We start from the raw sequence: 22,800 nt of genomic DNA, 5'->3' as shown, positions 1-22,800 counted from the left end.
GCATAGGCTTTTGCACAAGAGAGGTGCAGTATAGACGTAGCCTTAGAGACCGCAAATAGGATCATGAGCTTTCATGGGTAAAACCCACAATATCAGGAAGACTCCCTCATTGTTCCAACATGCTATTATCAGAATCTTTTCTAAACAGTGTCATGCAACGTATCATATGCAAACCCATAACCTGCTAGTTATTAATATAATTGCATAGTGTATATAGAGGGGGTTGTATAAAGCACTATGAATGTGTGCCTGAAATATGTTCCTAAAAGATGTTTCACAAGCAGTGCATGAGCCCAATCTGTCTGAGACAAAGGAATATTATTTTGCCTGTTTTCATGTGTCTCCAATGTAAATGTAGCCAAGTAATTTCTCGAAGGACAATGAAAAGTACATCTGCATAGAAAGGAAACAAAGCCATCAAGCTAAATAACCGGGGGCGGAGGAGGAAGAAATACTGCTTATTGATTACAACATGGGATGGAAACTGCAACCCCTTTAAACAGAGACAACAAGTTTTGAGAAACAGAAGAAGAGACTTTTAGGAATCCAATCACTTAGGTGACAAAGGGGAAGCAGCAACCTTAGGCTACATCTACACGCAGCAATATTTTGGGATACCGAAATAGCTGTTCTGCATCTTTTGAGTGTTGTCTTTATTTAAAAATATAGCGGGTTTGCTCTTCCGACATCCCAGTAAACCTCATTTCAGGAGGAGTAATAGTGTTTTGGAATAGCGATTTATTTCAAAATAAGTGCTGTGTAAGTAGCGCCCAATTTCAAAATAAGCTATTTCAAAATAAGAGATGTAACTTGCATAGCTCAAGTTGTGTAGCTTATTTCAAGTGATGGCTGCAGTGGAGACCCGCCTTAGAGCTCATCATCCATTGACCTTCTTTTTTTGACTCTGTCTTCATAGACAAGGTCAGCTCCCAGATTACTGCGCTAGGCAACACAGCATGGGAAGGAGATGGGCAGTCCTCAGTGGAGAAAGAACGGGTTAAGAACTATTTAGAAAAACTAGACATACGCAAATCCATGGGTCCGGATTTAATGCATCCGCGGATACTGAGGGAGTTGGCAAATGTCATTTCAGAGTCTTTGGCCATTATCTTTGAAAACTCATGGAGATCAGGAGAGGTCCCAGATGACTGGAAAAAGGCAAATGTAGTGCCCATCTTTAAAAAAGGAAAGGAGGACAATCCAGGGAACTACAGACCAGTCAGCCTTACCTCAGTCCCTGGAAAAATTATGGAGGGGATCCTTAAAGAATCCATTTTGAAGCACTTGTAAGAGGGGAAAGTGATCAGGAATAATCAACATGGATTCATCAAGGGCAAGTCAGGTCTGATCAGCCTGATTAGATTCTATGATGAGGTAACTGGCTCTGGGGACGTGGGGAAGTCAGTGGATGTGATATACCTTGACTTTAGCAAAACTTTTGATAGGGTCTCCCACAATATTCTAGCCAGCAAGTTAAGGAAATATGGATTGGATAAACAGACTGTAAGGTGGATAGAAAGCTGGCTAGATTGTCGGGCCCACGGGTAGTGATTAGGGTTGCCAGGTAGACCCCTGCTAAAAAACCAGACACTCTTGTCCGGGGGGTGGGGTCCGGCCAGGAGGGGGGTGGGAAGCAGAGCTGACAGGGGACGGGGGGGGACGAAGGCCGCAGGGCTAGATGGAAGGAGGGGGGGCGGGAAGCAGAGCTGGCGGGGCTGGCCGGCAGGAAGAGGGGGTGGGCAGCAGATCTGGGGCGGATCGGGGACCATGGGGCCAGAGGAGAAGAAGGGGGGGCAGAGGAAGGGGGGCAGGAAGCAGACCTGGCGGGAGGGGGGGAGGTGCAGCCACAGGCTGCAGCCGGACTCCTTCTGGCTGCACCCCTGGCAAGCGCTCCCTTTACTTGCCAGTAGAAGCCGGGCGGGGGCAGGGCTGGGAGCCACTCCCCCCGCCTGGCATCTGCTGGCAACCAGAGGCTCCCAGCTGTGAGGCGGGCCGCAATCGGTGCTGGGAGCCTCTGGTCTCATGCAAAAGCCGGGCGGGAGGAGGGTGGCTGGGAGTCCTGGCCCCCGCCCGGCTTTTACACACGACCACAGGGCTCCCAAAGCCAATCGCGCTCCGCCTCCCAGTCGCTCCCCAGGCCTCGCCAGGCTTCCCTCTGGTGCCCCGCCGGAAATTCAGAAAATACTGGACATTGCACATGTCCGGTATTTTCTGAATTTTTCTACCGGAGAGACGGTGCAAATACCAGACTGTCTGGTAAAAAAACAGACACCTGACAACCCTAGTAGGCTCTGTCTGGTTGATGGTCAGTTTTAAGCAGAGTGCCCCAAGGATCAATTCTAGGGCCAGTTTTGTTCAACATCTTTATTTATAACCTGGACAAGGGGATAAATTGCACCCTCAGCAAGTTTGCAGATGACACTAAGCTAGGGGGAGAGGTAGATACGTTGGAGGGTAGGAATAGGGTGCAGAGTGACCTAGACAAATTGGAGGATTGGGCCAAAAGAAATCTGATGAGGTTCAACATGGACAAGTGTAGAGTCCTGCACCTGGGACGGAAGAATCCCAAGCATTGTTACAGGCTGGGGACCAACTGGCTAAGTAGCAGTTCAGCAGAAAAGGACCTGGGGGTTACAGTGGATGAGAAGCTGGGTATGAGTCAACAGTGGGCCCTTGTAACCAAGCAGGTTAATGGCATATTAGGGTGCATTAGGAGGAGCATTTCCAGCAGCTCTAGAGAAGTGATTATTCTCCTTTATTCTGCACTGGTAAGGCCACATCTGGAGTATTGCGTCCTGTTCTGGGCCTCCCACTACAGAAAGGATGTGGACGCATTGGAAAGGGTCCAGTGGAGGGCTACCAAAATGATTAGGAGGCTGGAGCACATGACCTACAAGGAGAAGCTGAGGGATTTGGGCTTATTTAGTCTGCAAAGGGAAGAGTGGGGGGGGGGGGGGAGGGGTTGATAGCAGCCCTCAACTTCCTGGAGGGAGGTTCCAGAAAGGAAGGAAAGAGGCTGTTCTCAGAAGTCGGAAGAAGAGTGCTCTATTTTGAAATTAGTGCTGTATAGATGCTTCCAGTTTCGAAATAAGCTACACAATTGATGTAGCTCAATTTACGTAGCTTATTTTGAGTTAAGCCCTGCTGTGTAGACACCCTGAGTGTCCAGAGAGAGGGGCTGGACACTGGCTGTGGGTGGCTGTGGGCATTATCTTGCACAGAGTAGTGGGGCTGGTGGAAGTCAGGAAGAGAGCCCAGTACTGTGAGAAGGATGCACAGAGACTCCCAAGGCTGCGAGGCAAGTGGCAGTAGAATCCCTTATCAGTCTGGGTGAACCCTTTAAGTGTCAGTTAGTAATCAGGGTTGAAGCAGCTGCACAGCCTTCACACCCTTGTTCCCGGTAAACTGCGCACTTGGGCGGCTACCCAGGAGAGATACAAATGCCACCCAACTGGTTAGCAGGGCACCCACAACCGGCAGCATGTATTTCTAATAGTGGTGCACATCCACATTTACCATGGTGCACATAACAAAATTTAATCCACGTGTGGATGTAAAAAATGAGAAGGCACATTTCTTGAGACCCTAACTGACTCTCAGCAAGGCCAAGTTTGGTTCACTAGAGTTAAACTGTAACAGCAGAGCCGACAGCCTCTGCGGGCCCCTGAGCAAGGCGGGGGGGGGGGCAGATTTATGCTCCTGCAAGGGACATGACTGAAGACGAAAGGGGCAGGGCGGAGGGCAGCTCGGAGCACATGGCACAGCACTCTGGCAGCAATTTAAAGTTCCCAGGACTCTGGCTGTCACCACTACTACTTGAATCACCAGGCCCAGGGACAACTGTCCCCTTTGTCTCCTCTCCCCCCAGCTCCCTACTGTTGGCAGACCTGAACAGTAATAACAGCTGATGAGGCTTTCAATGGGCACATAACCTATGCAGCTGCCTCTTATACATTTATGTTGCATGTTCCTCTATTGAGTAAAACTTGCATTTAATTAAAATGGCTTACCCTTTATCTTCACATAGGTGCCTGGTGATGGACCATGCTATAACAAATATGGCTGGGGCACCTGCAGTGAAAAATCCAATTACTGTTCTATAAACATCTCATGGATAAATCAATAATCACCCAACCATGATTTTGATGGAAAAAATAAACAAACAGTACCCCATCCCAGGGCGATGAACCACCAGAAGTATTTCCTTTCCGAGAAGAAAGAAACAACCAGAAGGGTATGGAGATACAGTCCCTCCACAAGAAGCCAACTGTAGTTCGCCAGGATGCAGTACTGAAAGAAGATCATGACGAGTTTACACCCAATCTAAGGAAACAAAGATAGTATCATTAGCGTGTGCTGTACCTCCATCTGTCTGCCTGCAGAGATGGAAGAACTTGGATGGACAGTCATTTCTGGCATCCCACACTGACGCAGGTTGGTGGGCTTGGTTCAGGAGTTGACCGGAAAGGAAGGGAGGTCCAGTGGGTAGCGGACTGGAGTAAGATGTGCTCCCTTCCCTGCTCTTTCATAAGATTTTCCTATTCTGGGCTAGTTACTCAGTCTCTCTCCACCCCCCATCAGTCAAGCAGGGATAACCTCACAGAGGTGTTTTGAGGATAACTACATTAAAGATTGAGATCGTCAGGCAGTATGGTGATGGGAGCTATATAAGTACCTAAGACAATTGCCAAATGCTGGCACTGCCTGGTCCCTTAATTTGGCAGCCCCAGTAGAGAGACCCAGGATTATATGGATCATGCTATGCAACAGAGCAAAACCTCTTCTCCTCACTGAAGCCCCGGCCCCATAGCTGACAGGTGGTTAGAGCTCCAAGAGTTTGTGGTGGGAAGGCTGAGCTGGGGAGCAGAGGAAGCTCTGACATCCTTTCCATGCTCTCTGTTCTGTTGGAAGGGGGAGGGAGTAATGCATCGCTCCACATAGGCCTAGCCAAAGAATTTGCAGGGCCCAAGGCAGCACGCTGACAGCAGGGGCTGGCCAGGCACCTTGGCCCGTACCGCCGCTGGGGGCCTGAATTGCAGTGCAGGGCCCTGAAAGCATGGAACCCAAGGCAGCCGCCTTCCTTGCCTTGCCCTGAGGCCGGACCTGGCTCCAGAGGAGGAAGCGTAAGGCTTCATGCCTCCTTAGGCAGCCAAAGATAGGGGGTTCCTTATCTAAGCTAAGGGCAGGCTTTGCATCGTCTAATAGGCACTCCTTTTCCTCTTCCAGGCCACCATCTCCCACCCAGTTACACAGGGTATGTCTACACTGCAAGCAACTTTCGGAATAAACTTTTCTGGAAGATATCTTCCAGAAAAGCTTATTTCAAAATAAAGCATCCACACTACAGCAAAGCCTCAAAATTAGTCTGAGACAGGTTCCTCTAATGTGGACACGCTATCTCGATTTAGAGCCCCAGGAGGTATGGGGGAGGAATAACTTTAGAATGGCCCTGGTGAGGAGCTATTTCAACATAACAGGAGTGGAGCGTCTACACACACCCTCTTCCAAAAAACCTTTTTCGGAAGAGGCATTATTCCTCATAGAATGAGGTTTACCAGTGCTGGAAAAAGCCCTTCGTTATTTTGATTTTCTTTTGAAAGAACGCAATTACTGTGTGGATGCTGGTATTGTTTTTCCAGAATAACGGCCGTTATTCCGGAAAAACAGTGCCGTGTTGATGCACCCACACACAGAGGAGCTTGTGTAAGGTTCAGCCTGGAAGGTGAAATCCTGGCTTAGTTGAAACCAATGGCAAAACTCGCTTTGACTTCCGTGGAGCCAGGATATCCCCCCGAATTCTCAGAGCACTTCCCCTATCCATTTGGATTCTTCCTTGAGAGAAGGGTGGGGGGAACCCTCAAGGTCTAGCTAAACTTTGTAAAGAATTTCAGTATGACCACCGTTAACAGAAAGTGACAGGAGGGAGCGAGAGGGGTGCCTTAATAAGAAAAGACAGCACTGGCTTCTCCAGTAACGCTCTACGGTAAGGAAAGGTCAAGGACGCAGCAGCGGCACTGGCTCACAGACTGCCTTGTTGGAATTCCAATGGAAGGGTGGGGACCTGAGGATGCTGGAAGTCTGGAGTTAACCAGGGGTGGATGAAGATGGGGGCTTTAGTGGCTGCAGCGAAGGGCTGTAGGCTAAAAGGGGCCAGCTAAGGAGTTTTTAGTGTGCTGTAGCCCATAAAGCCCTGGGTTCCTGTCCAGCCTTCCTGGCATTGGGGGCAGGGAGGCGGCTCCATGCACTGCCATTCATCCCCTCCCGCATTGGAGTCGCATCACCAGGAGCACTGGGAATCATGGCCAATGGGAGCTGCGGGGGGCAGTGTGGGAAAACAGAGCCCTCTGTTCCCCCCACCAAACAAGTTAAAACCCCACTTCCCAACCCCACGTAAATGCCCTACCCTCCAACCCCCTACCCCAGCCACCTTCTGCACCAGAACTCCCCCCAAACCCTACATCCCAGCCCTCTGCCCCACACCCTAGCTACCTCCTAGACCCCAAACCTGAGCCCCCTCCTGCACTCTAACTCCTACCCAGACTCTGCATCCCCATCCCAATTTTCTGACCTGAGTCTACTCCCACACTCCAAACCCCTTGGTCCCAGCCTGCAGCCCCCTCCTATTATGCACCAGCCCTCCAGAGTTAGCACCTCCAGTTGTAGCCCTCACCCCTTCCCACACCTATCCTCCTGCCTCAACCCGCAGCCCTGCCGACTGAACTCCTCATTTTGGCCCCATCCCAGAGCCTAGGGGCCCCACAAAATCTAATAGCCCTGGGCTCCAGAATAGTTAATCCGACCCTGTGTTTACCTTGTGTGCCCCGCAGTAGTTAACGTCCTCAGAAGAAAATAAGATGGCGTCTTTGATTAAGTTTGACAAGGCTCGGAAAATGAAGGATGTAAATAGATGCATGTGGATGTAGTTCCTCGTACAACGGAGTCTTCTGAACCCAAAAGAGAGAAATCTCATGAAGTTATGTTTCTAGATCTAATCAGGTTTCAAAAAAGACCTAGACTCCCAGGGCCTAGAGATTCAAAGTGTAACAGATTCAACTCAGCCCGTTATCCTTCAAATGCCATGTAGAGTTACATGGCATTTGAAGGATAATCAGTGTTAATGCCATGTCATTTACCCGTCCCAAGGGATTCTTGTAGAGAAGATCTGAAAAAACCATGTTCCGTCTTCTCTTCATGCACAGGGCACTGCTATAAAAGCTGAGGGTTTGTAGTAACTGCTCTGGCCAAAATTTCCCTTCCCTGCACATTCTGCACTGTGATGTACCCCAGGCTATAGTCTCCTACCCACGGCTGGTTGCACATCAGTGGTGCTGTCTGGATTCTGGATTTGTACCTGCAAACCCACTATGTGCTGCGTCCCACTGGCAGCCAATGAGTGCCTGGAGAGCTTGTGAACTTAGGATGGACTGTAGTTTGCAAAGCATTTGGGGTTCCTGTGGCATTTTACTAATACATTATTTTTGATAAAAGAAGTTTATTTGGTTGAATAACCAACAAAATCAAGCCTCCAGCAAGCATAAATTATACATGCCCAGGACTCAAATACGTACTCTGTCCCGCTGGTATAAAACTGAAATACTGTCCTGCAGCCAATGCAGGACTCCAGATTTACTGGGGTGAAAAACTGACCAGAATTTGGCCCAACCAATGCATTTGAAAAAGGAAATTTAGCCTGAATAGCAAAGAAAAAACTCCCTTCTGGCAAGAACTATTAAAATGTGAGTCAGTCGCATAAGGGAAACACGTGGTGGCCGTGCCAGCCTTGGAAACCAGCCTGGTAAAAACACAGAAAAAACATGCCACAGGACAGCATCCTCTCTGAATAGGGGATGGACTAGTGACCCGAGCTCATTTCCAGCTCTGATTTCTATAACAGTTTTGAAAATGTCACCATTTCGATTAATCTGAAAACGAACAATGGAATATGGGGCTTGTATGAGTCAATCAGCCATTCTGAACAGATGCAAACAAAGAGCATAGAACCTCCCCTCACCTAAATGCGGCCAGGATTCCTAAGGCTATTGTCAGAGTCCCAAGGGAGGTGCTGTATCCAACTGTGTACATAGTCTTCAGCTTCAGGAAGTAGACACGCTGTAAAGGGATGTACGTTTTAATCTTCACTTTAAATTTTAAAGAGTTCCTGGAAATGAGCCCATTTTGACATGCTAAGAGAAGGGCAACCACTTTCATTCTTTGTCTTGTGTCACATGCCTATTTATTCATAAACACGGGTATTCTGCTTTTGGGGAAGGAGTGTGATTCGCAAACCGAAGGATCTTCTGGGACAGATGGATAGACAGACAGAGGGACACACCGAAACCCCGCCTGACTCCCAGTCTCACATTTGAACTGCAAACACTATCCGTTCCCACTGTGACTAGTTTGGAATCACTCCCTGCTCCCCAAGATCATTGTTTCATGATGCAACAAACTGCCACTTACAAACAATAAATCAGACTCACTCTCTCTTCATTGGCAGTGTCGTTCACATCATAGCCACAAGCCACATCGGGTCTCGGGAAGGTTTCTGACCAACCTTCACTGGTGCAGTTTCGATACACAAAACCTGTATGGTAGCAGCAGTAACAAAGCAAGATGTAATGCATGTGCAACCCAAACACCTACTGGACATGGTTTGCTGTCCCCTCTAGTGACATTGAGACCACTTACAGAGAAAAATGCAGGACTATGTAGCACTTTAAAGACTAACAAGATGGTTTATTAGGTGATGAGCTTTCGTGGGCCAGACCCACTTCCTCAGATCAAATAGTGGAAGAAAATAGTCACAACCATATATACCAAAGGATACAATTAAAAAAATGAACACATATGAAAAGGACAAATCACAACAGAGAAAAAGAATGAGTTTGTGTTACACTCTTAGCTGAGCGCCACATTGGCTTTTAGCTCAAACTGTAGAGGCTTAAGCACTAAGCTCCAGAAGTCCCAGGTTTGGTTCCACCTGTTGGTGTTACACAAGGATGAGTATCCCACCTGCCAATCAGTAACAAGCAAATAGCTGTTTCCTAACAGCATGCAGAATAGTTCCCTTCTCAGAGAGCAGACAGTACAATAGAGATGACATTCACTTAGTATGTATCTACGCTGCACCTTGAGCTCGGAATAAGATTCGCAATTTGAGCTACGCAAATTTCGTATCTAATTTCAAAATAGCTTATTTCTGCATAGCGCCAAATTTTGAAATAAACTGCTGTTCCAAAACGTCCCTTATGCCTCGTGGAATGAGGGTTACAGGGACATCAGAATAGCAAACCTGTTATTTTTAAATCTATTTAAAAGGCTCGTTTAAAAGTCGCGGAATTGGTATTTCGGGATAGCTCCAGTATCCCGAAATAGCACCGCAGTCTAGACATAGCCTTAGGAGTGGGAGCACCTTTTGAATGTAGCTTGTGGCTGAACAGAAGCAAAATGAATCAACTAAGTGTCTAGCAGGGCTAGGAGCCTCCTCCAAAGCCCAGTGAAGTCAATGGAAGACTCCTGCATTAATGAAGTTAATGGGCGTTATGCTACCTCAGTGGGTGGTAGCCGGGGCACTACAGCCCAATAATGTTTTGTCTATGGGCTATATGGGAGACTGCTCTGCATGTGTGTCTGTAACTCACACACTTTCTGGGTGTGGTGTACTGTCCCACCTAGTGGCACTGTCCGAAACCACTTATAGAGAGAAAGAATGAGTGAGCCCTGGCCTTAACTGAGAGCCAGCTGGCTCTTAGCTCAAGCACTACAGGCTCATGCACTAAGCTCCAGAGGGCCCAAGTTTGGTTCTGCCAGTGGCATTGCTTGGCTGTGGTATTTTAACAGTTCCTCAGCCATGGACATTGACTCTGGAGTTCAGGGACCAAGTCTGTTAACCTTTAGGGGCCCAGTGCAAAGCCATCACTTCTGCAGGCATTTTCCTGTGGGTGGGTGGGTGGGTGAGTGGGAGAGACTTGCTGTGCATAATGCATGCATTTATTGATGATGCGGCTAGTTAATCATATTGAAATTTGCCCTGTGTAATTTGGGTGGTTCTTATGATATGCTTCACACGTGCCGGGACAGATATGATGGGTGTATTTTATTAATTGAAACATAAATAAGCAAAGCTGTTCCGTACATCTGGTGCTTGCTGGTTCGTATTCCAGGAAAAAGCAAATCTGTGACTCATGGCACCGAAGCTTCATTCCCTAGAGAAGTTTAACATTTTTGTGGAAGATTCCTAGCTCAGGTATCTGACTGCTTATATCTGTCTGACAAGAGGACAAGCTGTCTGATTATCAGCAGTAAGGGAGCTAAAAACTGATGGATTCTAGTATTTTCCATAAAGCAGTCTTGCTTAGCTACAAGAAGAGCACAAAGTCCTGTTTCTCTGAATACAGGAGAAACCAGAACCAAGAGGAGCAATCTCCTCCTAGCTTTCAGCCCCAAGCCTCTGTACTCAACAGATCCAAAAGTGCTCATTTTCTCTCTCCGTCTCTAGCCCCAGCCTCTTTCATGGTGACACCACATTTATCAGCTGCTGCTAGTCTCCTCCTGCCTGATTCTAGCTTTCTCACGCCTGGCCTGTGCCTTTCTCTCTGTGTTTTGTCTGCTCTCCATTTCCATCTGTTCTCTCACACACCTAGTCATGATACCCCATGGAATCTGCCAACCAGGTTTTAGGTGTGGCCCCTAAAGTGTTTTTACAACTATCTTGAGCGAAGGGCGTGTTCAAACATCAGTTTGGAAAAGGTTTTAACTCAGCCCATACCAAGTTTTCACCCAACTCAGAAGTAGTACAAACAGTGCCTCCAGGCGGAGGGCTCTGTTCGGTCTGTATGAAATCGTTGCTGTGATTTTTAAGTGAAGGCTGATCTCTTCTTTTAAAAACACAGTGGTCAGTGTGTGTATTTAAAGGGAGGCATAAGGGAAATAACATCTGATTTGTGTGCTTGTGCACCAGCAGAAAGGGAGAGCTTAGACCTGTGGAATTATAACATGGGAGCAAATCCTTCTTACCTGAGTGGAAGACCAGCACATGACTGATTATATTACCAGTCTGTTGAGCAACATGCTGCCAGAAAGAACTCAGCGTACACTCTGAAGCATGAAACCCAGAAATGCTGCTCAGTAGTTTTTCCCGAGGACACGTTTACACAGCAGGGCTAAACTTGAAATAAGATATGCAATTTGAGCTACACTAATTGAGTAGTTTAAGCTGAAATAGCTTATTTTGAATTTGGGAATGTCTACATAGCACTTATTTCGGAATAGAGCACTCTTCCCCCGACTTCCCTTAATCCTCATCAGAGGAGGGTTACAGGAGTCAGAGTAAGATGTCCTCCTGCTTGTGTATACAAGTGCACTTTGTTATTTTGAAATAACGTCAGTTATTCGGAAAAAACGGTGCTGTGTAGACGTACCTCTGGTGAGCATGCATAGCATATGTACGGATTGTCCATGTGGTAAATCTCAGTGGGGCTGGGATTTGCAACATAACCAGAAGCATGGAATTTTTACACCTAGGATTTCTAGAGAAACTAATCACCCACTGAATGTGGTTAAGTGTATTGATGTCATGGGCTTAAACTTGTCTTAGGCACCTCACAGGACAAGTAATAAATCCTGGTTTGGGCCTAGACAAACTACAAGCCAGAGCAGATCATTGGAGAAAAGTAACTCTGACTAGTTGCTACTATGTCTATCTGAATCCATGCTGAAGAGGAAGTATTTTTATAATGAAATAAAGCCTGGGGCTACACTGCAGAGATTTTAAAAAAAACAAAACACTTTTTTTGAATTTGAAAAAAAATATCGAAAGAACAGAGGGTATGTCTACACTAAAAAGTTAATTCGAATTAACAGACGTTAGTTCGAATTAACTTTGATAGGAGCTACACATGCAATCCGCTAGTTCGAACTTAATTCGAACTAGCGGCGTGCTTAATTCGAATTAGGTAAACCTCATTCTACGAGAACTAACTCCTAGTTCGAATTAACTAGTTCGAATTAAGGGCTGTGTAGCCACTTAATTCGAACTAGTGGGAGGCTAGCCCTCCCCAGCTTTCCCTGGTGGCCACTCTGGGCACCACCAGGGAAACTCTTCTGCCCCCCTCCCAGCCCCGGACCCCTTAAAGAGGCACAGGCTGGCTACGGTGCCCGTGCCAGGTGCAAGCCTGCCAGCACCCAGCCAGCAGACCCTGCACCTGGCATGGCTCGAGCCAGCCACCTGCTGCCACCCAGCCCTCTGCCTCTTCCCAGGACCAGGCTGGCGGCTCTCAGGAGCCTGGCCAGGACCGCAGGAGGCAGGCGCCCACCTGGTCTAGTGCGGACATCGTGGACCTCGTCCACGACCTCCGCACTAGGCACAGGAAAGTGGCCGTCTAGGGCAGGATAGCTGCCAGCCTGGCCACCCAGGAGCAGGTTTGCATGAAAATCAGGGTGGTCCAGTGAGACCCCCGACCCTGAGCCCTGAACTTAGAATGGCTGTCCTGGGTCAGACGAAAGGTCCACCTAGCCGAGTAGCCTGTCTGCCAACAGCGGCCAACACTGGGTACCCTGGAGGGGATGAACTGAAGACAACGACCAAGCCATTTGTCTCGTGCCATCCATCTCCAGCCTTCCACAAACAGAAGCCAGGGACACCATTTCTACCCCCTGGCTAATACCACTCCATGGACCCAACCTCCATGACTTTATCTCACTTCTCTTTAAACTCTGTTCTAGTTCTAGCCTTCAGAGCCTCCTGCAGCAAGGAGTTCCACAGGTTGACTATTTGCTTTGTGAAGAAGAACTTTCTGTTATTAGTTTGAAGCCTGCTACCCATTCCTTTCCTTTGGTGTCCTCTAGTCCTTCTATTATGGGAACTAATGAAGAACTGTTCTTTATGCACCCTCTGCACACCACTCATGCTTTTATAGACCTCTATCATATCCCCCCCTCAGTCTCCTCTTCTCTAAGCTGAAAAGTCCCAGTCTCTTTATCCTCTCTTCATATGGAACCTGTTCCAAACCTCTGATCATTTTAGTTGCCCTCCCCTCTCCCACTCTCTCTCTTCCCCTCTCCCACCTCCTTTTCCCAGTCTCCCCCAGTTTTGTTCAATAAAGAGAGTTTCTATTTTTGAACACACGTGTCCTTTATTTTGTACATCAGGAAGGGGGCTAGGGAGGGGTAAGTGGAAGGAGGTGAGGGAGGAATGGGGTATGAGCCCCCGATGGGGAGGACTGGGGTGGCTCTGTGGGCTCCTCGGGGTGGAAGCTCTCCTGCAGCCCCCCGATTGACTCCCCCCCGGATGGCAGCCTGAGGCAAGTGCAGCCAGGCTGATGGCTGAGTGCTGTGATGTGCCAAGTGTGGGCACTCAGGGCACTCCAAGCCAGGACTGCTTTGCAAGCGGGGAACCCCTGAGAACTGTCTGTCCGGGGTGGGGGTCGGGTCCCTTTAAGCACAGCCCTCGGCTAGCCTGAGACAGCAGCTCCACGCTCTAAGTCCAATCTGATGCCCTGCTGGCACTGCTTCCGGCCATCCTTACCTCGGTTCAGGGTCCACTCAGTGTGGACATGCTAGTTCGAATTAGAAAAATGCTAATTCGAACTAGTTTTTAAGTCTGGATGTGCTAATTCGAATTAGCTTAGTTCGAATTAACTAATTCGAACTAAGTTAGTTCAAATTAGCGCTGTAGTGTAGACATACCCAGAGGGGTTTTTCTGACATTAGTAAACCTCTTTCTACAAGGAAGAAGCCTTTTTCCAAAAGAGCTCTGCCGGAAAAAGGCGTGTGTGGACAGGGAAGGGGAGTTCTTTCAAAAGAAGAGAAAAGAGGAAAAAGCACAGGTGCCTTGGTGGCCATTCCGTCCATAGTAATCACTGCTTACATATGATAGTGTCCATTCAGTGTGGATGCTGTCTTTCGAAAAAGCAGACCGTTTTTTCGATGTGCTTTTGCTATGTAGACGCTCTCTTTCGGAAGAAGTTTTTTCGGAAGATCTCTTCCAGAAAGGCTTTTTCCGAAAGAAGCCTGCAGTCTAGACATAGCCTGGGTAATAGCAACAGCCATGGAACATCTGTCAGCCAGGAACTACCACTGTCTACCAATCCAGAGACATGGGGTAAAACACTGGCCATACGGAATCAAACTCCCAGTGACTTCATTGTGGGTGAAATCCTGGCCACGGATGCCAACCTTATCAGCAACCTTGCTCAGTTGCTTATAAAACCTGTTAGGGATGATCTAGATGTTGTTTGGTCCTGCCATGAGGGGAGGGGACTGGACTTGATGACCTCTCCAGGTTCCTTCCAGTTCTATGGGTCTATGAGACTCAACATTCAGATCTAGATCTGACCTTCACTGATCGGACATTTGGGTCCTGACTTTCATTTCAGCTTATTACACAGGTGGGGGATCAGCCAAGATGTTTGTGGTGCAGATGCAATTGTCGATCCCAGGACTCAGGAATATTTAGATCAAGGCAAGGGAGCAGATAGCCTGCTTGGCTCCTGGGCAAGTTGGGGGAGGGAGAGGCAGCTCTGCACTCCCAGAAGGGCCGGTACCTTGGACAGAAGGGTGGGGCTGAGAGAAGCCAGCCCTCCATGCCACACTGTGTGTGGCACGCCCCTCCCCAACCCTCAGAGCCACACGGAGCACATGGCACAGCACTCCAGCAGCAGAGAGCCCCAAGCCCTTTTGAGTTGCCAGGTCCCAGGGCAACTGTTTCCCTTCCCCTCCTCCCCTCCCCCCCCCCCCCCCCCCCCCCGTCCATAGACCTCTTCCCACCACCCCATTGACAGGCCTAGATCAGGGTTTTGGTTCAAATCCATCTGTTTCCCTAAATTGTGGTTCTTTTGTATTTGTGACTACGAGTATTCTTTGTAGCTAAGTGGTGTGGAGAGCAAAGTTTTGGCAGTTGTTTTTCCTGTGTATATTTGGTTTCCCCCTAAAATTGCATGAGACAAGACAGTCAGCATTGTAAAGGTTTCAATGTATGAAGCACAAACAAGTCCCAGTATATGTAGTACAACAGAATGCAGCTACACTGGAAATAAACTGTTGATGGTTTCAACCCCAAACGGGTCATGAACAAATTTTAATGCTAGTGAACATTGTCTTGTGATTCTGTTTTGAACCCACTCAGTTTGATCATTGCTTATTATGAATGACTCACTACAACTCAGACTCTGTGTATATGAAGGGCAAATTAAGTTTAGAGTTGCTAGAGTTACGGTTTTCCTTTCCTTCAGATAGCAGAATGCACCCATGATTTCAGATAGCATCCTTTGGCTATACGACCTCTGTTCCACTTCAATCACCATCCAACTTTGATATGTATGCTACTGTTTTCTTCTGGAGAGACTAAATATGAGACCTTCTCAAGTGTTAGCAGCTCCCTCTAGTGGCTGAATTAGTAGCTGTGTTTCACTTAACTTGTGGTTTTGCAACCAAAAATCATCATGAGTAGGGCTGGCTGGAAAATGGTTTTCCAATCCAATATTTTTTCAATCTATCAAAAGACTTTCCCCATCCTGAATTGAGATGAAAATTTGAAATATTTTCCAAACTGAAATCCTACCTCCCCAATCAGTTTGAGTCAATTGAAACATGTTGTTTTGAAAATTTCAAGCATTTTGTTCCAATTTCAATCTCTTTACTTTAAAAAATAGGTACAAAATAAGTTATATTTTCAAATGACAAGTCATTTTAAAATAAAAATACCCAAGAACTATTCTTCATTTTTCTCTGAGCCACAATTAAAAAAAGAATAGTTTTATTTTTAGTCCATTTCATTTTCAAGCTCCCCTGCACTACTACAATGATGAAAATATTCAGGCTGCAAACACCACAGAATTATGGTAACCTGCCTTTAAAAAAATTGAAACTTTTTTTTTCTCGGTTTAGGTTTTCTAAAAACAAACTCTAACCAGAAAGTGGCCCTTTAAAATCACACGCAGCTTAAAGGCGGCTTTAATTACTTTATTTTACCTTTTTTCCCAGTAAGCATCTGGAAGAATTCTGGACAATGAGCATTGACAGTCTGTCCAACTGAAGAAGATGGCCAGCAGTTCATGTTATCCCACATTCCAGCACATCTACCTAAGATATAAGAACAAAAGCATCGTAGAACATACTCCCTGGGCATCTTCAGAGAACAAAAACACTAAATCATCTTAAAGTGTGAAGAATCTTTAATCCTGCTCCCATTGACGACAAGGATGTTTTCCTCCTATAGCCAATGGCGGATATAGGACAGGGTGAGCGGGGCGGGTGCCCTAGGCCCCGCGCTTCAAAAGGCCCCTCGCCAGCCCCGCTCACCCTGCCCTATATCCGCCGCTGCTGCCCTTACCTGCTGGAGCCGCCTCCACCACTGCCCTTCGCTGCGTGTCTGCGAGCAGCTCCACTAAGCCGTGGCATGCGCCCGGCAGTGGCTTGTTGCCATGGTGCCCAGGTATCCCGCTGCTCCGCCCTCCTGCCCCACCCAGAGAGAGGCTGGGGGTGGCGCAGTCTCTCCTCCGGGGGAGCCCAGATCCCTTTCTCGCCATGCCCAGGGGCAGAGTGACCCGCCCGCCAGGGAGACCCCGTCTCCTCTCGCCAGTCCCTACCTCCCCCGACTTGTGGGCGCAGCGCAATCCAGATCCAAAGACAGTGGACATGCCACCCCCCGGTCCCTGGGAGCAGGGGGAGTTGCCAGCTGCCCCCGCCCAGCCAGGAGCTGTTCGAGAGGCTGAAATGGTCATTTTTGCCTGTCTGATGAGTCAGACACCCCTGCCCGCTGGTCCTCCCTATGGCCCATCTGTGCGCCATCCTCCACGTAGCCACACCCTGCCTTCCCCCCAACCCAAGTGCCCACACACTGCCTGCCTCCCAAGTCCCAACACCCACACGTTGCCTGCCTCCTAAACCCAGCACCCACACACTGCCTGTCCCCCCTCAATCCCAACACCTAATGCTTCCTGGCCCTGCAAGTCCCAACAGCCACATGCTGCCTCCCCCCAACACCCAACGCTGCCTGCCCCCCCAAGCTCCAACATCCACACGCCCCCTGTACCCTCCCCAAGTCTCAACACCCACACTCCACCTGGCCCCCGCAAGTCCCAATGCTTCCTGGCTGCCCAACACCCAATGCTCCCTGGCAAAAACCAGCCATGGGCAGCCAAAGAGAATCGACTGTGAGCCAGGAGCGTTTTGTAGGTCTTTCGATTATATCGATTGAAAACGACCTGTGTAAGGAAATGGACTTTATGACACAATTGAAGAATGTGCTGCCAAAAGAGCTAGACAGCTAGAATAGACTTAAATACAAATGAAAATGTTTAATTATTAATGCAGAATTTTGTTTAAAAATGAACTACAATATAATTAAAATAAAAATTATCCCACTAAACTAAGTTCCTATCAAATTTATCCAATTCACATGTACTATGAAAATAGCCTTCAATTTGAGCATTTGATGCCTTTTTGCTACTTTTTCTCCAAAGGGGGCCCCGCAAAATTGTGCTGCCCTGGGCCCTGCAAAACTCTCATCCGCCCCTGCCTATAGCGATGGGACTCCTTTGGACAGCTTCATCAGGATGAGGAAGATCTGGGGCCTGATTCGAAAGCACAGAGAAGTCAAAGGGAGTCTTTCCATTGATTTCAATGTGTTTGGGATCATGTTTTTGGCCCATACTCCTCTATCACAAGAACTGTTTAATGATCTGGAAAGATGAAAGTAACCAGTTCTGAATTTTTTGGCGTCACCTCAGCCTTTCTAAAGCTGTCATTGGGAAAGCATCTAGTCTGTTACTTAGAGTACTTTTAGACTGCAAGGCTATTTTGTGATTCTGGAGGTATCCCGAAATAGCTACCCCACGTCCAAGGAACATGTCCGCTATTTTGAAATAATTTTCTAAATATGGGATGCACTATTTTGGCATCCCTGTAAACCTTGTTCCATGAAGAATTAGGGTATGTCTACACTACAGCATTAATTCGAACTAAGCTAATTCGAATTAGTGCAGCTAGACTTAAAAACTAGTTTGAATTAGCGTTTTGCTAATTCGAACTAGCATGTCCACACTGAGTGGACCCTGAACCGAGGTTAAGGATGGCCGGAACCAGTGCCGGCAGGGCATCAGAATAGGACTTAGAGTGTGGAACTGCTGTCTCAGGCTAGCCGAGGGCTGTGCTTAAAGGGTCCCGACCCCCACCCCGGACAGACAGTTCTCAGGGGTTCCCCGCTTGCAAAGCCGTCCTGGCTTGGAGTACCCTGAGTGCCCACACTCGACACATGACAGCACTCGGCCATCAGCCTGGCTGCACTTGCCGCAGGCTGCCATCCAGGGGGGGGGGTCATTCGAGGGGCTGCAAGAGAGCTTCCCCAGAGCCACCCCAGTCCTCCTCTTCGGGGACTCGTACCCCATTCCTCCCTCACCTACTTCCACTTACCCCTCCCTAGCCCCCCTTCCTTATGTACAAAATAAAGAAAACGTGTGGTCAAAAATAGAACAGAGTTTAAAGAGAAGTGAGATAAAGTCATGGAGGTTTGGTCCATGGAGTGGTATTAGCCAGGGGGTAGAAATGGTGTCCCTGCCCTCTGTTTGAGGAAGGCTGGAGATGGATGGCACAAGACAAATGGCTTGGTCATTGTCTTCGGTCCATCCCCTCCAGGGTACCTAGTGTTGGCTGCTGTCAGCAGACAGGCTACTCGGCTAGATGGACCTTTCGTCTGACCCAGTACTGCCATTCTAAGCTCAGGGCTCAGGGTCGGGGGTCTCACTGGACCACCTTGATTTTCATGCAAACCTGCTCCTGGGTGGCCAGGCTGGCAGCTATCCTGCCCTAGACGGCCACTTTCTTGTGCCTAGTGCGGAGGTTGTGGATGAGGTCCATGATATCCGCACTAGACCAGGCAGGTGCCCGCCTCTTGCAGCCCCAGGCAGGCTCCCGGGAGCCGCCAGCCTGGTCCCGGGAAGAGGCGGAGGGCTGGGTGGCAGCGAGTAGCTGGCTCGAGCCATGCCAGGTGCAGGGTCTGCTGGCTGGGTGCTGGCCTGCTTGCACCTGGCACGGGCACCGTAAGCAGTTCGTGCCCCTTTAAGGGTTCCGGGGCCGGGAGGGGGGCAGACGAGTTTCCCTGGTGGTGCCCAGAGTGGCCACCAGGGAAAGCTGGGGAGGGCTAGCCTCCCACTAGTTCGAATTAAGTGGCTACACAGCCCTTAATTCGAACTAGTTAATTCGAACTAGGCGTTAGTCCTCGTGGAATGAGGTTTACCTAGTTCGAATTAAGCACTCCGCTAGTTCGAATTAAGTTCGAACTAGAGGTTTGCATGTGTAGCACCTATCAAAGTTAATTCGAACTAACATCTGTTAGTTCGAATTAACTTTGTAGTGTAGACATACCCTAAGGGCTTTATTAAAATAGTGCTTTTTTTCGAAATTTGGTGCTGTGTAGATGTGCTAAATTTCGAAATAGCCTATTTCAAAATAAAATCGAAATAAGATATGCAATTTGCATAGCACAAATTGCATATCTTATTTCTATTTTAGAGTGAAGTCTAGACAAGGTACCTCTAAATACCAGATTTCATTTATATGCACAGAAATACAAACCTTGACTAATATGTTACACAGATACAAAATTATATTACAGAAAAAGCAGGAAGATACTGTACTGATGCCATATTTGTACAAATGTAATTGCTGATTGCAACTTCAACACCTCATTCAATACAGTTGAGATTCTACTAGAGTGAATAATGTTAATGTACAGTATTCCGGGCTCAGCTGTTGGTCCCGATTGTTTTACTGCTGTACGAGATCAAAATTTAATTTAGCTAGTCTAGAAAAGTAATTATTGTCATTATAAAGGAACAGATTTACACCAGCTAGTCACAAGTTAGGGGGAAAACATTATTCTCTCCCAAATGTTAGTCAAATTTGACAGGGTGATGACTAAAGACATTATTCCTTGCACAAGCTACACTTTTGAGACTACTGTGTGAGCTTACTTTCCCACCTAATATCTCAGTTTGAGGCCCCACCTTTGACCCATTACTGATTTGAAATCCCACTGTAATGTATTCAGTAATGTAACTGTTGTGACTTTTTTTCTGTTCTGCACCTTTTACTCACTAAGGCCTCTGCACTCTACAATGACTGGCAGACAGTTTGCATGCACTGTTAGCAAAGACATACACCCCTTTCACTCTCTTTCTCTCTCTCCCTCCCTCCCCTATGGACAATTTACTTTTGTTCTTTCTTGTTTTGTTGCTCTCTTCATTTAAGCAGAAGTTATTCAGATTGATATTTCCTGTTTTGCTATCTGTGTATGGAGAAAGGTTGCGCTTGCCTTCACTCAGTTACATTCATTTGAGCAACCCTTCTCTGTCACCCCACCCCACATTTTGTCTAATAGGCTGAGAAACAAGGCCTCTGGCGCGATGCTGCATTTGCAGACTAAGGGTTCAATCCTGCAAGTTGCTGAACACTATGTAGAATGTGTTCAATGGGGCTGGCTGACAAACAAGAATTGCATTTTGTGAAACATTTCAAGGATTCAAAATCTGTTTTTGTTTTATGATGCAGCATGAAAATGAGATTTAAAATGAAATGTGTTTGCGAGAGAAGTGCTTGGCATTTTCTATACAGTGTTTAGTTATAGTACCTTGCAGGATCAGCCACCATCAGACCAGCGCACAGATCTAAAGTCCAGAAATGCTTTTGTCATTTTTCAATTGATTTCTTCCTGGGTAACAGGGATCATGTTTAGAAAAAAGTAGCTTACTTGTTGGCAATGGCTTTCAGCTCTCGTAAATGCCTCTGCTTGAGTGTTTACCTAATCTGGCAACTGTTATTTCTAAGCTATATAATTTAACTACTGTAGTTCGCTTTAACCATACATTAACCCCAAGGATGTTTATGTTGAGCTCTGCTGTGCTGTCTGGGTTTAAAAGGTCTGTATCAACAGAGCTGGTTAAAAATTTGTAAAACAGATTATGATGTTAACGCATTCATTTCACAAAGTACAATATCAATTTAAATACCAGCAAGTCTGTGATATTGGGAGATGCTTTTCTCCAGGGATGTCGGGGGGGACAGAACAAACATATTTGCTGCTACCTTTGCCCTTGGACATATATAGTCAGATTCCCGTGTGGCACGAAGCTGTTGGAATCTAGTTGTCACTGGTGAGCTGAGAAGTGCCTCCGAAAAGCAGTATCTCACAGCTGTTGTAAAGCTCCTGAGACAACAACCCATCCCTACCCCTGTGTAGGAAGCATGTCATAGTGAGCATAAAGCGCAGCGGAATCCTGCTGAGTCTCAGCTGCTGGTATGTGGTCTCCCTGGGACAATAGCCAGCTAACAAAAATTAGAGCAGCCTCTAAACTGCTCTGAATTATGCCAGAAGGAATAAAGATCTCAGCCCCCAAATCATCTCCATCCCCAGTCACTCTCCTGCGCCAAGCACATTGCGCTTGCTTACATTACAGGGGGTTGTGAGTCTTAACTCATGAATGTATGTCTATGGTGCTTTTAGATCATCCAAGAGATCAAAGCAAATAAGAGGATGTGCTGTGAAAGGACAATGCCTGCTCCTAACCACTGTTCTCTTCAATCGCCAGCAAATGTGACAAACCAAATATGAAACAAGTGACCTAATATTCAACTAGAGGGAACGTCTTCGGGGAAAGGAAACCTAGCATGGGCTCCCATGAGTAGTAGTATTTCTGTATAGTTTCCATCCAAATGAAGGGTTTCTTGAAAGACCTGTCAGCTTGTCAGAAAGACACCACTAGGACAAACCACAGTGAGGTCCTGGCTGGCAGGGCTGGGGCTATGATCCAAGGTGCCACCAAGCTGTCAAACAGATCTCTGCAACACTGTACTTCACTGGATCATTGCTCATCCAAACCTGCTGGGAGTTCAAGCTGCCTTCCCTGGACCAAGGGGCATAATACTAAATGAAGGGTGGTGGGAACTAAACAGCCACTCAAGTTGGGTCGAGGAAATCGCTTGGGACTTAACTATTTTGAGTAATTTTGCATCATCTGCAAATTTTGCCACCTCACTGATTGTACTCATTTTATCAAGGGCAAAAATCTGTTCTGAGAACTACAAGACAGATATCGACTGGCATTCTACCCTCCCTATGAGTCAGCGCTCCCTTGATTCATTATGAGAGTTTAAGCTTATAGAGAGGAACAATATCAGATTTCATATGCACGGTGATCTAAGGATGGAATTTTCCTCAAAGATCCACCATTTACCTGAACTCATAAACTGGTCATTTTCAGATGTTCTGTTCTTTTCCTCTTGAGCCAGAGCCTCATCACAAAGTTCTTCTTCCTTTTTCAGGACGCTCAGTAAGTCACATACTGGCGGGATGGCCTTGATCTGCAAATATTGAAAAACAGTTGCGTTGTTTTGCTTTTTTCTCTTGAAATATTTGCCACCCACAAAAATCTCCTTACACCAAGGTTTTCTATACCTCCCCATCTTCTGTTTGGGACTGGGAGCGAAACATTGCATTTCCTACTATACAAGCACCTTAGGGCATTTCTGGACCAGTCTTTCACTTGCAAAATTGGGTCAAATTCTATTGGTTAAACAAATACAATCCCACGGGAGTCAATATTGCACTCATTCATTCAGAAATATTGCTGCAAATCAGTGAAACTGCAGGTGGAGACATGAGAGCATAAGTGTAAGTACAATTCATGAACATGTCACCTCACTAATTGTGTAAGTTCAGCTTTAACTGAAGTTGTCCATCAGCACTGAGAATCTTGAAGGAGAAGATAAGTATTATGTACAGTAGGACCCATAATGTTTTCAGTG

At 47.2% G+C, this 22,800-nt stretch overlaps 1 protein-coding gene across 1 annotated transcript in view; it reads right to left on the bottom strand.

Moving 5' to 3' along the window:
• Positions 1 to 22,548, bottom strand: part of SCTR (secretin receptor) — a 28,530-nt gene extending 5,982 nt beyond the window's left edge. The window contains exons 1-7 of the mRNA XM_006137630.5: positions 22,230 to 22,548; positions 15,970 to 16,080; positions 8,481 to 8,584; positions 8,012 to 8,109; positions 6,812 to 6,944; positions 4,170 to 4,323; positions 4,011 to 4,071 (exon numbers count right to left, since the gene is read on the bottom strand). Of these exons, the coding sequence (XP_006137692.3) occupies positions 4,011 to 4,071; positions 4,170 to 4,323; positions 6,812 to 6,944; positions 8,012 to 8,109; positions 8,481 to 8,584; positions 15,970 to 16,080; positions 22,230 to 22,491 (923 nt within the window). The 5' untranslated portion in view covers positions 22,492 to 22,548. The remainder of the gene's footprint in view (positions 1 to 4,010; positions 4,072 to 4,169; positions 4,324 to 6,811; positions 6,945 to 8,011; positions 8,110 to 8,480; positions 8,585 to 15,969; positions 16,081 to 22,229) is intronic.
• Between the last annotated feature and the right edge of the window lie 252 nt (positions 22,549 to 22,800).

Source organism: Pelodiscus sinensis, chromosome 7 (assembly GCF_052426305.1).
Source record: "Pelodiscus sinensis isolate ZL-2025 chromosome 7, ASM5242630v1, whole genome shotgun sequence".
NCBI classification, from domain to species: domain Eukaryota; kingdom Metazoa; phylum Chordata; order Testudines; family Trionychidae; genus Pelodiscus; species Pelodiscus sinensis.
Note: the sequence above shows the minus strand (reverse complement) of the source record. Positions and strands in the feature narration are given on the sequence as shown.